General features: G+C 48.8%; 1 protein-coding gene across 1 annotated transcript in view; it reads left to right on the forward strand.

Annotated features, from left to right (window-relative positions):
• Positions 1 to 13,755, forward strand: part of WWC3 (WWC family member 3) — a 129,713-nt gene that overhangs the window by 97,820 nt on the left and 18,138 nt on the right. Inside the window, exons 10-14 of the mRNA XM_055266990.2 lie at positions 4,171 to 4,260; positions 4,913 to 5,478; positions 10,435 to 10,555; positions 12,084 to 12,158; positions 12,781 to 12,867. Of these exons, the coding sequence (XP_055122965.1) occupies positions 4,171 to 4,260; positions 4,913 to 5,478; positions 10,435 to 10,555; positions 12,084 to 12,158; positions 12,781 to 12,867 (939 nt within the window). The remainder of the gene's footprint in view (positions 1 to 4,170; positions 4,261 to 4,912; positions 5,479 to 10,434; positions 10,556 to 12,083; positions 12,159 to 12,780; positions 12,868 to 13,755) is intronic.

The following is a 13,755-nucleotide window of genomic DNA, read 5'->3' on the forward strand; positions in this document are numbered from 1 at the left end:
TAAAATGAAAGATCTATCAAAAAGCAAAAAATTGGTTCTGCTGAACCTGAATTCACGTTTTCCTTTGTCATAATTTAATGACATCCTTACAATAAAGTACTTTATGTAAAGACAGTAAATTAGACTTTATATTTTCTTAATCTGTTAGCTTACTTTTCTACTCCATTTCATAGCAGTGGTAAATATTCTTTGAAGTTCGTTTCCTTTGAATTGGAGACACAAGGCTATGTGCTTTAGGAGTTGGGCCCTGGCCAGTTTGCTGCCAGGAAACTGTATCCCCTTTTTGTTGAAAAAATAAGTACAGAAGTCAGGCAAATGTCTAAGACTCTTATTTTAGCAGTTTATCAGTTTTTAGATGTCTCAGTTATTGCCAGCGTGGCCCCTGTTTGGTAAGGAAGTTACATTTTTAGTCATCTGCAACTTTCAGAATAAGCAGCATAAAATTAGACTGCACATGTGGGCACTCATGGGCACTTGTGTGTGATCTTGTATCCAGATGCGCTGTCTCTTGCGTGCTCTGAAATGCACCTGTTTGTGTAATGACAAATGTGTTCTATTGGATAGAAGGGGGGAATTTGATCTAAAACTTTTTTCACTACAGATAATCTGAAAATAAGTCATGACTAAAGACAGTCTAAAACCGAGCCGTACGTACGAATGTATCTATATGTCATATGTGTGAAAACAGAGCTGGAATGCGCTGACGGATTTAGCGATGGGTTGGAAATTCTACCCTGGTCACTCAAGAGTGGAGCCAGTTTTCAGTAGGAACTCAATTTCGATTCTATTAACTTGGGATTTGAGCTAATAGAATTCAGGTTGGGTTAGAATTTCTGAAAAGCATTAAGAAAAAAGTTAATAGCCTTGGACCGGGCTTGGGTAAATTCCCTACAACAAATTGCTTCCTGGGGCTGGTCACCGTTTGCCACTGGATATGGTCTGCTGGTGTCGTCTCTGCCCCTGGGGTCCTCTGTGACTTAATAGTGTCCCGGTGCTTGTGAGAATGGGTTCCAAGTTACAGCTCCAAAGCCCAATGAGGGATGTATTTTGAACTCACTTTAAAACTCCCTTTTAAAACTCTCGGCTCTCCATCTTCTGAAAAAGATGGGGTTTTTGAGGATATCGCCCTGGATAAGCGTCAGGTAGGATGTGAGTATCACAGAAAATTGGGGAAATGTTTTTCAGTAGTAAAGGAAATGCCTGTTTGTTGGTAATGTGCCTCGGCTTTAGGGTCAAGCCAGCCTGACCGAACTTTGAACTTGCGTAGCAGAGGCAAGCTACTTTATATGAATTTCTTCATCTGTAAAGCAGGGATAGAATCCAAAGACCAGTAAGGAATGAGGCAGTACGTACAAAGCAGTGTGCCTTTCTATAAGCCCCTCAGTGGAACTTCAGAATTGCTTTTTTTTTTTGAGACAGAGTCTCGCTCTGTCGCCCAGGCTGGAGTGCAGTGGTGCGATCTCGGCTCACTGCAAGCTCTGACTCCCGGGTTCACGCCATTCTCCTGCCTCAGCCTCCCGAGTAGCTGGGACCACAGGCGCCTGCCACCACGTCCGGCTAATTTTTTGTATTTTTAGTGGAGACCAGGTTTCACCACGTTAACCAGGATGGTCTCGATCTCCTGACCTCGTGATCCACCCGCCTCGGCCTCCCAAAGTGCTGGGATTACAGGCGTGAGCCACCGCGCCTGGCCCCAGAATTGCTTTTTAAACGTTACTTTCATTTGTACAAGCTATCAAAACATTTTCTTTAAAAATTAAAATATGATAGGTAAGTGGGATCTTAGAACATTCTACTCAAGAGTTTATTACAGCTGTTCTCAAACATTTTAGTCTCAGAACCTCCTTCCAATGTTAAAATGCTGAGGATCCCAAAGAGCTTTTGTTTGTGTTGGTTTTTTTAAAGTTCTTTTTTCTAACTGTTTTGTTTTTCATTTTTCCCCACCCAGGGACCTATCAGTGTTTATGTGGATTTTTACCTGTCAGTATTTACTAATTGAGAGGCCAAGGCAGGAGGATTACTTTAGTTCAGGAGTTCGAGACCAGCCTAGGCAACATGACAAAACCTCATCTTTACAAAAAATACAAAAGTTAGCTGGGCGTGGTGGCACATGCCTGTGGTCCCAGCTACTTGGGAGCCTGAGGTGGGAGGATGGCTTGAGCCTGGGAGGTGGAGGTTGCAGTGAGCTCTGATCGCACCACTGCACTCCAGCCTGAACAACAGAGCAAGGCCCCATCTCAACAAATAAAAAAAGACAATAAAAACCCTATTATGTGTTAATATTAGTAACATTTTTATGACTGATAACTTTTTTGAAACAAAAAACTATAGTGAGAAGAGTGGTATTATTTGCCCTTGCTATCCATCTCTTTAGCGTCTGGCTTGCTAGAAGGCAGCTGCTTTGGCCATTGGTGCATTCGGCCTGTTGAGATAGGGTCATTTTGAGTGAACATGTGAAGACCATCTGGCTGCCTACCGATATGCCACTGGGAAGGAGGGGACCTCATAGGATCCCTGAAAGAGTTTCGGGGATCCGCAGGGGTCTTTGGATCATGCTTTGGAAACCATTGGTTTCAGTATATGATATTGAACTTGAAAGTGGGTTGTGTTGTGGCTCCATTTAGGACGATGCTTGTACTCTCTTGCCAGCTGACCTCTGCATGGCACCATTTGGAATTTTGTTTGCATCAAGAGAAACAAAGGCTCATCAGAATTTATGGCATGTGGTTGAAACTTGTAAACAAACTCAGACTGGTTTGTCTTCCTTATCCTAAGTTGGTGGTGCATCTGTTTCCTTTATGGGTGATAGCAGCTCTTTGTCGATCACGTGTCATTTGCCGTACATTATTTTATCTATGCAGCATCAGTTCCCTGAGCTGGAGATTGTGGACTCCATTTTTACAGGTAATGAAACTAAGGGCTCAGAGAGGGTGAGACATTTGCCTAAGGCCACACAGCTTGTGAGTGACTGGCCAGGTGGGATTCTCTGAATCGTAGGCTGCCGTCGGACACTGTGTCTGGTTTCCTCTCACTCCCACCCAGCCAAGCTCTTCAAACCCCTTCGGCATGTCCCCTTCCCTGTTGGTGGAAAGAGGAAGGTATTAAAGGGGCCTACTGTGGCCACACGTCACATTGTCATTTCCGTTTGTAAACCACGAGTGTTTCCTTCTAGAGGCAAACATATTTATTCATGGAGTTGTCCAACAACTGTTTATTGAGAGCCTATCCATGATAGGCTCGATTCTAGGCGGTGGGCTTACTGTAGTAGGAATAAATTTTATTCTAGAAAATTACTAAGTAGTAAAAAGTAGAAGGAAGGAAAACAAAAATACCTCCAACCCCATGACCTGGAGATGGCAACGGCTGCTATTTTGTTTCATTTGCTTCTAATGTTTTAACTGTGTAGATCTTAGAATTAAATTTGTTCTTGTCTAGAAGGTGGCCTAGTATGAGGGAATCTGATTTGTTCCAAGGAATTTCAACAGATGACTGTGTGCTCTGCATTTGAGCTCATCTGCTAGTTATCTGTCCTTCTGCTCACTTACCCCTCCTCCCATCCATCCAAGCAGCCATCCCCAGCCACCCACCCAGCCAGCCATCTAGCCACTCACCCACCCATCTAGCCACCCACCCATCCAGCCACCCACCCATCCAGCCACCCAGCCACCCACCCAGCCACCCACCCATCCAGCCACCCACCCATCTACCCACCCATCCAGCCACCCACCCATCTACCCACCCAGCCACCCACCCATCCAGCCACCCACCCATCCACCCACCCATCCACCCACCCAGCCACCCACTCACCCATCCAGCCAGCCACCCATCTAGCCACCCACCCATCTGTCCACCTGTAGCTCACCCACCCAGCCGCCCACCCACACATTGACCCATCCCTGTGCCCACTCCTCTTCTCACGCATCCCCTCCCCCGTGCATTGTGCCTGGCGCTTCCACAGAGTAGCAGGCACTGCTCAGGGTGCCAGGGATGTATTTTTCCAACGGGACAAAAGCAGTCTCTGTGATCTTGGCCCTTGTGACCTGGGTGCTTTTAGAATGGGTGGTCATTGCAACCTAATTCAGCTGGAGGGAATTGATAGTGGAATGTCTTGTTATGAAAATATTCTCCCTGTCTTTGAAGTGTACTAATCGACTGTTTTCTTACCTACAGGATTCTGCTTCAGGAAAAAAGGAATTGTCTACTTATGCAGCTGGAAGAAGCCACCCGCTTAACATCCTACCTCCAGTCCCAGTTAAAAAGGTAGGTTACTTTCACAGAGAAAACTGTATTTGTTCATAGTGTTCCAATGACTGGTACATGAACTCGTTTCTTGTAGCTTATTTTTCTCCTACTGGAGCTTGACCTGAAATGTTGTTAACACAGAATGGATACATTATATTTTTAACACGCTTCTACTGTATGACTCAAGGAATATGGAGAGAACCACATTTGGCTTCAGGGTAAATAAGAGGCCTGAAGTCAAATGTATTCAAGGATTTTGTAACCTAATTAACAGTGTCAGAAGTGTACATCTATACACGTGCACATTTTTATTTTGGGTTTTTTTATAAAGCATGTGAATTTTTTAAGCTAGTAAGATTCGGCTGCTCAAGAATGGCCCTGCGCACATTCTTCGGCCCTGACCATATGGTAGAGTGCAATGTCAAGGGCCTTACATGTGTCATTTTCTCAGATATTCCTCCTCACAATGCCCAGGGTGGGAACTGTTCTCACCCCAGCCCCAGTGAGCCTGTGGGAGCCCAGAGGGGATGAATGGCTTGAGCAAGTGTACCTGGCTAGTATGTGTTCCAGCCAGGACTGGGACTGGGACTTGGGCACGGGTTTCTGCTGTTGCCCACTGCTCTCTGCCACCCTTTCCGTGCCATCTCAGATGACCATGCTCTCATTTCAGCCTGTGTGCCAGCACCCTGACGGTGTCCTCGGGGAGCAGCCGCGGGTCCCTAGCCTCCAGCCGCGGGTCTCTGGCCTCCAGCCGGGGCTCCCTGAGCTCGGTCAGCTTCACGGACATCTACGGCCTCCCGCAGTACGAGAAGCCCGACGCTGAGGGCGGCCAGCTTCTACGCTTCGACCTCATTCCCTTCGACTCGCTGGGGCGAGATGCCCCGTTTTCAGAGCCCCCAGGCCCCTCGGGCTTCCACAAGCAGAGGCGGTCCCTGGACACGCCCCAGTCCCTGGCGTCGCTGTCCTCTCGCTCCTCTCTGTCCTCGCTGTCGCCCCCAAGCTCGCCCCTGGACACGCCCTTCCTCCCTGCCTCGCGGGACTCGCCGCTGGCGCAGCTGGTGGACAGCTGTGAGGGGCCAGGCCTGGGCGCCCTGGACAGACTGCGGGCACACGCCTCGGCTTTGGGGGATGAAGACTTACCAGGCATGGCGGCCCTTCAGCCACACGGAGTCCCCGGGGACGGGGAAGGGCCGCACGAGCGAGGACCCCCACCAGCTGGCGCTCCCGTGGGTGGAAGTAAGTGCGGATGCGGCCTCCTGCGGGGCGAGGGTTACCTGCAGGGAGGAAACTGTGGGGTTCAGAGTGAGGACGGCTGGCTTTCCAGGTCCACGATGAGCTTTACGTTTAGGAATATTGATGTGATCGGGAAGAGCACACACCTGCTCTTTCTGATCTGTGTTGGGGAAAGATCATTGAAATTGACAAAGTTTTCTTTCCTAGGCATTTGCTTGTTTTCAAAAAAATACTACTTGTTGAAAACTAGGGTAAGAACCACACAGTCTTCCACATTCAGAGGCTGCTAGAGATGGATTAGGGCTTTCATGACCTTTGCAGCATGTGTGCCGAGATGGAACCGCCAGTGTGTGCCCGCCTGAGACCATTATGCCAGCAGGTGTCTGGTTGTAGCTAGTGGAAATCTCGACTTCTTTTGTTGCTTTGACATCTCTTTATCTTTTATAGTTTTCAAGAACATAATTCTATCAAATGTGGAAGTGAAAATAGTTGTGTAATTTCAAAAGACATGCCTGTAAGTATCAGTCATTTCCAATGAATTGGTGTCTCTGGTGGTTCTTCAAATGGAAAAACACGGAGCTCCGTGGAGGCTCATGCATTCAGTTGCTGTTGGTTCAGCTCCTCCTTGGAGCTGGGGTCTTTCAGCTTGTAGCCTGCTTGGAAGACCAAACTGCTATTGAAGGGAATATTGACCCCGTGTACTTTTCTGAGCCACCCATGGCAACTTTATCTTCCTTTGGTTTTAAAGAGGATCAAGAACAAGGTCTCCCGTTCCTGAAGTTCAGCCCATTTAATTGACTTTTATTTGCACAGCAAAAATGTTTTTAATGTTCCATTTAGGCAAACACTAGATAATTTGTGCAGCATAGTGGATCTCAGCCAGGGGTGTTTTTGCGTCCTGCCCCTGGGGAACACTTGGGAATGTCTGGAAACGTTTTTGGTTGTCACAACTAGGCGATGGGAGATGCTCCTGGCAACTGGCAAGTGTACGCCAGGGATGCTGCTAAGCACCCTATCATGCACAGGGCAGCACCCCCCCCCCTCGAGAATGCAGCCCCAAATGTGAAGAGGGCTGAGGCTGAGAAACCGTAGTCACGTACTATGGAGTATTTATGTGGCAAAGGGTAGAAATAAAACTAGAGAGCAGAACCAGTGTGGTGTAGTGGAAACAGCTTCAAACTAGCACCTGGGAGACCAGGCTTTTGTTGCTTGCCCTGTCCACTTCTAGCTGTGTGACCTTGAACACACACCTGGACTGAGTCTCACCTTTTCCACCCTTGAATGCAGTGATCTTTGTGACCCCTTCCATTCGCCACCATTCTGTTACCCAAGAGATAGATGGATTGGTAGATGAATAGATAGGTTGATCACTCTATAAAATAGTAGTCTGTTGGCACTTACGTGCGTAACCAGAGGCCATCATGTTCTGAGACTGCCCCATGGCTTTTTGGCATCTCTATTTTGGTGTCTGTCCCTGTGTTTGCAAACACACTTTGGTATCCCCAGATACATTGTTTCTGAAGTCCATATATGCAGGTATCCTTCATTAGCTTTGTTCCTCTTTATAACCACAGGTTGGTTGCTCCATGTTTATTCCGTTCAGTCAATAAAGAAATATCCAATTAGGACTTTTTTTAGTCTCCCTCCTCTCTCCCACCACCTTCTCCTTAAGGGACTGAGATTCCAGAATGTCAGTCTAGTTAGGCATAAAATCTGCACAAGGCCCAAGGGCCACTTTGGGCCAGAGGAGAGACAGAGTGGGAGGGAGAAGCGCTGAGTTAATTTCACATCCCGATTTCTTTATTTTTTCCTTTGCTTTCCGTGGCAGATGCTATAATGGTTGAAACTTCTTAGACTGGGAAGTATTTGCTTACGTGTGTAGACACTGCCATCTCGTGGTGGAGTCATATGTTATTCGTGATTATTTCTTGTGTTACACTGCCACCTTCTGGCAGATTCATATATGACATTGGTGATGAATTCTAGTATAGCACTGCCATCTGGTGGCGGATTCTTATATGACACCGCTGATAAATTCCTGAGTGACGCTGCCATCTGGTGGTAGATTCTTATATGACATAGGTGGTGGATTCTTGGGTGACACTGCCGCCTAGCGGTAGCTTTTTATGGTACTGCCATCTGGTGGTAGTTGTATATGTTACGTATATTACATTGTTTCAAGGACACATATGTATTATGTTGTTCCAAGGACACGTTTACTTGTATCCTTAAAAACTTGAAATAGTTGACCCTGCTGGGTGTCCCCAGAGGGCCGGGTTGGGTAGCCAGCTTCAGGCATGGACACAGGGGGGCTCCCCGCCTCCCTTGCCCCATCATGTATCAGCTGTGCTGGGAACATTGTGGTCTAAGTTTGGCCCCCAGCAAGTCTTAGTTTTTACTGACAAAATTTTTGTAAGATAAAAATCAAAGTTGTCCAAACTTGCAAACCAGCCTCTGTATAATTTTTTCCTTGTGTTTTCAATCGGAGGAAGCAGAAGGCAGGTCAGAGGAGTGGGGCAATACACTGTGATCTTTCATACTATTTACGTTTTTGTTACAGTTTTGTCTTCCCTGGATTTTAAAAGTCAAATGTGTTATGATTATGAAATACTTAGCTATTTTCATCTACCCATTAGGATTTGCTAATCAAAACCCGTAAAAATCTTGACTTTGCTCATATTGATGTTTTTATGCTACTGATACTCCGTTTAATGTTGTTGGCTTAAATTCTGCAGTGTTTTCACTTTGTGCTTTTTTTTTTTTTTATCTCTTCTCACGCGGCTCGACAGAAGTGCTCACTGTAAGTGGCCTTGGGAGTCCCCTTGCTCAGTGTTGTTGCTCAGGCCGCAGGCATATCTTTGTGCTATGGTTGGATGTGTTCAGGATGGCTGGGGTGTGGCCAATGAGGGTTATCTTATAGCTGCGCTTCAACACAACTTAGCAGTTGGCCTTATCGTTATCTCATTGTTAATATTCATGGCGGCTACAAAAGCTGTTTAAGAACTTTCCTAGAAGCTTTCACTGTTCATTCCCTGTATGTGTTTGTTTCTGGCATGTAATGGCATTCATTGCTCTCATATGCCACCTGGCAGCTTTGCTATGCTATGGTTTTCACTATATTTTCTTCCTTTTTACCAAGCAGTGTTCACGTCCTTGGCTCTTAGTGTCCGTCTGTCTTGAATGATGAAAAGGGAGTAAAGAGATTTTCACATGAACATGGGGAAGATTTGACCCTTGTCTCCCTGGCACTGCTCCTGAGGGTCCACCTCTGTGCCTTGAAGCCCCAGGGCAGGCGTCCGGGGTGTGGAGCGTGGAGTCTGTGCTTTTTCTCAGCCGGGGCAGTTGCCGATCGGACTTCCTCCTGGCAATTCCTACTTCCACCCACCCTGTGGGTCCAGTGACTCAGCCTGGGCTTCGAGAATTAGCTCCTTCATTTCTTTCCTCTCTGCATTGACTTCTATGGCAACGATGAGAGAGAAATGTGGCCAGACTTGCGCCTTGGGCTGGGGTGGTTGCAGGTGCTTAGGCTCGTTACCTGGTGCTGTTTCCTTGCAGGCATCTACAGCTGAGTCTGGGGACCATGCGTGTCAAGGCTGGGAATGCAAATGGTAGTGGTGGGGGGGGCTTCCTTTGCTGGGGGTTGATGCAGTGGATGGGGGGGCTTCCATTTGCAGTTGAGGGCCAGGTGTTTGGGATAAAGAGGAGAGCTGGCGTCTGGAGTCCTGATCTGTCTGAGAGGCAGTGCCTCCGGCCACCCCAGGATGGAGGCTGGCTTCCAGCCCTGGCTGATGGGGGAGGAGCAGCAAATTCCCCAGATGTGGTATGGCAGACCTTTGGAAGACTCACTCGGCCTCCACTTGACCTCGCGAGGCCAAAGGCCACAGCCCCATGTGTTCCGTGTGCTGTTGAACGTGTTTGTATTTCATTGGCGTGGATGATAATTTGGTTGAAAGGAGAGATGATCACCAGTGGACTCAGTTTAGGAAGGCACAAAGGTCAACCCTTTCCGTTTCTAGAACTTAGCCAAAGAAAAGTGCGGAGACGGAAGCGGGAGCTGGCTTTGAGTGATGGTGGAGTGCCCAGCTGGGGCTTCCAATTTGATTCCGTGTTCCAGCCGAGTGCGCCCCTCCAGAAAACAGACTCCTGGGCTCACAGTTGCATTTAGCGCGGGAAGATGACATACACGTTTGTATTGGTTTTGTTAAAAGGAACTTATTGCTATGAGGAAATGGGTAGAAACGGCTGATGAAATGTTAAAAGGAAACATTTCAATGGCTATTTTTGGCCCTTGAATAAAATAGATTTGAAAGATAAAAATAAGCGTACCAGGAATAGTAGTGTGCTAACCCAGAAGGGCGGCTGGGAAGGCTCCTGCCTGCGGTCACTGAGACAGCCAGGCTTGAGCCCCAGCTTCCTCCCCCGGGGCCGCAGGCCTCCAGGTGGTGTTTTCAGAGGATGAGTGTGGGTTCAACTGTGTCCTCTGCTTTGAAGGTTGCTAATTTTTCTAGGGTTTATTTGGATAATTAAAATGTTTTTTTCCTGAGTATAAAAGCAGTATCTGTTGTATAAAACATGGGAAATACCCGACAGCATAAAGAAGGCAGTGAAAACCATGACCTCTTGGCGAGCGCCGCTGCTGTTCCCATCGGGCTAATGCTGCTTTCCTGTCTCGTGGATGTGCGCGGCTTTCAGAAAGTGCCATTTGGGGGGCGTCTCATCCTCATTTTGTGTTCTGTGTGTTCATTAAGGGGGTGGAAATAGATTTGTGAATCCAAGAGGCAGCAGAAGTTCATTTCTTCAATTTTCCAACATGAAAAACAACTAGAGCACAGCATGTCTCTGTGTGTGTGTCCCAGCGAGTCTCTGGAACACTCAGTGACGAAGTGTGTGCTTCAGCATCAAGGACCCCGGTTCCCGGTGCTGTTATTTTCTGACCCTGTGTGTGTCCCTTACTTGCAGCAGTGACTCTTCGAGAAGACAGTGCCAAGAGGTTGGAGAGGAGGGCACGCCGCATCTCCGCATGCCTGTCGGATTATTCGCTAGCCAGCGACAGTGGGGTGTTTGAACCTCTAACCAAAAGGTCTGAAGCCAGTCTTACTATTTCCTTCTCCTGACGCAGAATCACCTGTGTTACTGGCAATCACAAAAAGATTCCGTACTGAAACTTTCATACATTGACACTTTGTTTATTTTTCCAGGGGTAGGAAGTTTTTCTAGCTTCTTTCACCTTTGGGTGATTGGGCTTTAGAAAGAAGTCTTTCTCCCTGGCCCTGGGGGCTTAAGGCTTGAGTCTGATGGAGCTCAAAAAGGAGAATCCATGTATGGGAGAGCCCTGCTTTTCTGGAAAGGTCATTCATTCATTAGAAATGAATTTCCTCTCTCCCTCCCTTCCTTGTTTTCGTAGCTATAGGAATGGTTTCACCATGACACAGCACCTTTTCGAATTCCATGCTTTATTTTGATCGGGCACCTTTGATGTCATTATTTCTTCATACAATTTAAGTCTCTGGTATCTAGAAGACAGTTCACTTAAAGTTAATTTTTGAACATTTCCCCAAGTGTCACGTGGTTTTGAAAGGCGTGTAAGGTTACTTTCTTCTTTTATTTGTTTTTGTTTGTTTGTTTGTTTGAGACAGGCTCTTGCTGTCGCCCAGGCTGGAGTGCAGTGGTGCAGTCATAGCTCACTGCAGCCTCAAACTCCTGGGCTCAAGCAGTTCTCCCACTTCAGCCCCACAGATATCTGGGATTATAGCACACACCACCATGCCTGGCTAATTTTTGTATTTTTAGTAGAGATGGGGTTTCATCATGTTGCCCAGGCTGGTCTTGAACTCCTGGGCTTAAGCGATCGGCCCACCTCTGCCTCCCAAAGTGTTGGGATTATGGATCTACTCCACCACACTTGGCTAATTTTGTTTGTATTTTTAATAGAGACAGAGTTTCACCATGTTGGCCAGACTGGTCTCGAACTCCTGGCTTCAAGTGATCCACCCACCTCAGCCTCCCAAAGTGCTGGGATTACAGGCATGAGCCATCATGCCCAGCCACAAAGTTATTTTCCTAAAACAGGAACAACATAGAAAAGAAATAGGCTGGGCGCGGCGGCTCACGCCTGTAATCCCAGCACTTTGGGAGGCTGAGGTGGGCAGGTCACCTGAGGTCAGGAGTTCAAGACCAGCCTGGCCAACATGGTGAAACCCTGTCTCTACTAAAAAAACAAAAATTAGCTGGGCGTTGTGGTGGGTGCCTGTAATCCCAGCTACTGGGGAGGCTGAGGCAGAAGAATCGCTTGAGCCCAGGAGGTGGAGGTTGCAGTGAGCCGAGATTGCACCAGTGCACTCCAGCCTGGGTGACAGAGCCAGACTCTGTCTCAGAAACAAAACAAAATAAAACAACAGCAAACATACCCAGCAGTTTGTAGGCAGGTACCCAGTAAGATGCCTCATGGATTCTGGGGGCCTGCCCTGTTCCTTCAGACACATGATGACCTCATTGACTTAACGTCACAACTTAACAGAGCCCTCTCTTAGCACGAGGGAGCTCCTGCAGAATCTGTAGCGACTGGTTCCCTCTGGAATGAAGTTGGTTGCATTTACCCCTGTGTTCAGGAACGAGGATGCCGAGGAGCCTGCCTACGGAGACATGGCCAGTAACGGAGACCCCCAGATCCACGTGGGACTCCTGTGAGTACAGACCCTACCCTGTTTCCCCTTGGGCTGGGCTGGAGACTGGGCCCAACCCGTGGCTGCCACCTGCACACACAGGGCTGGAGGGACCCTTGTTACCCGAGGTCTCAGGTAAGGGGACAGAGGTGGCAGGAAGGAGTGACAGGGAAAAGTGGGGGCTCCGGCAGGCAAAGTGCGGCTCTCGGGGACAGTCATGCCCATGTCTGTCAGGAGTTGATTCTGCTCACTGCAGCACAGGTAGCGGGCTCCCTCCCTCACCGTCAAGGAAGTAATCTGCTGGTTGGCAGGACAACAATTTTTGGTTTCTAATTACAGTGTCAATAAAGGCAGTGACTGTGAGGAGCCCCTGAGGGAGGCAGGGTGTTTGGGTCCCAGCCATTTCCTTTGCTCACTCTCGTCACTTCAGTCCAGGGCTCCTCCACCTGGCACGGTTGGCATTTGGTCATTCTTTGTTACGGGGACTGTGCTGTACCTGGGCTTTACCCGCTAGGTGCGGATGTCCCCTGGGGATAGGGTGGGGCAGAATCCCAGGCAGTGGATGGCCACTGCTGCAGTTGAGTCAGAAGGATGGTTTTACTGGGGGGCACCTGCCGTCCATGACTCATTTCTGGTTTCCTAGGCGCGACAGCGGCAGCGAGTGTCTCCTCGTGCACGTGCTGCAGCTGAAGAACCCGGCGGGGCTGGCGGTGAAGGAAGACTGCAAAGTGTAAGCCAGGCCCCAGGGCACTGGCCAGCCGGCCACATGGCTGAGGAGGGAAAAGACAGTTTGGGAGCCTGAATTTCCAGGAAAGCACCAGGGAGTGTCTGTCTGAACTGTAGAATCTTCAGAAGAGTCTAGTGAATGATTTGAGGCCAGTGAAGGTGCCGGTGCTGGTGCCAAGCTAGTGTTTGCCGTGTTGGCATGGAGGAAGCACCTGCCTGTGCCATACAGGACTGCATCCTCCTGGCCCGGGGATGGGGTTGCTGATGCCGTCGTGCTCTGCTCTACGATCTTGAGAGACCTCTGGCTGGGACGAGGGCGTCCTTGACTGGGTGGGGAGGAGGAAATAGGCATCGGGAGCGGCTGGTGACTTTGGCCTCGATCGTGGGAGCGCTGCCTCTCTGAGCTCCGTGGCCCCAGATGGGGGCCTGATGGAGGGTCCCACTTACCCAAGCAGGTGACCATGCCTGTAATGGTCCGTTCAAGTCACAGGGTGGGGCCCCTTTGGCGAGTCTTCTAAAGGCCTCAGGACCCCTGAGTGTGAGCAGCTCGGGGCTCGGCTGGGGTTCGGCCACCCCAATGACCTCTGCAGTGCTCACAGATGGCGCAGCCGCTCCCATGTGCCAGACTTGGGGCAGGGAGGGTGGGAAACACGGGCTGCCCCATGGGTGATGGGCTGAGAAAGCAGTGGGGGAGCCATGCGGAAAGACCAGAGGGGCAGTTCCCAAAAAGATGGGGAGCAGCAGGGCCTGGAAGCGTCCACTGCTTCAGTCCTGGCTTGGAAGTCATCCTCCTTGTGGGTGACTCCCCCCATCCCTGGGGTACATCGGTCTATGCTTAGTTGAGAAAGGAACTTTTTGCAAAGGACTCTGAGACTCTAGCCACAGGTGCCCA

The sequence above is a fragment of the Symphalangus syndactylus genome, chromosome X (genome assembly GCF_028878055.3).
Source record: "Symphalangus syndactylus isolate Jambi chromosome X, NHGRI_mSymSyn1-v2.1_pri, whole genome shotgun sequence".
Classification (NCBI taxonomy): Eukaryota; Metazoa; Chordata; class Mammalia; order Primates; family Hylobatidae; genus Symphalangus; species Symphalangus syndactylus.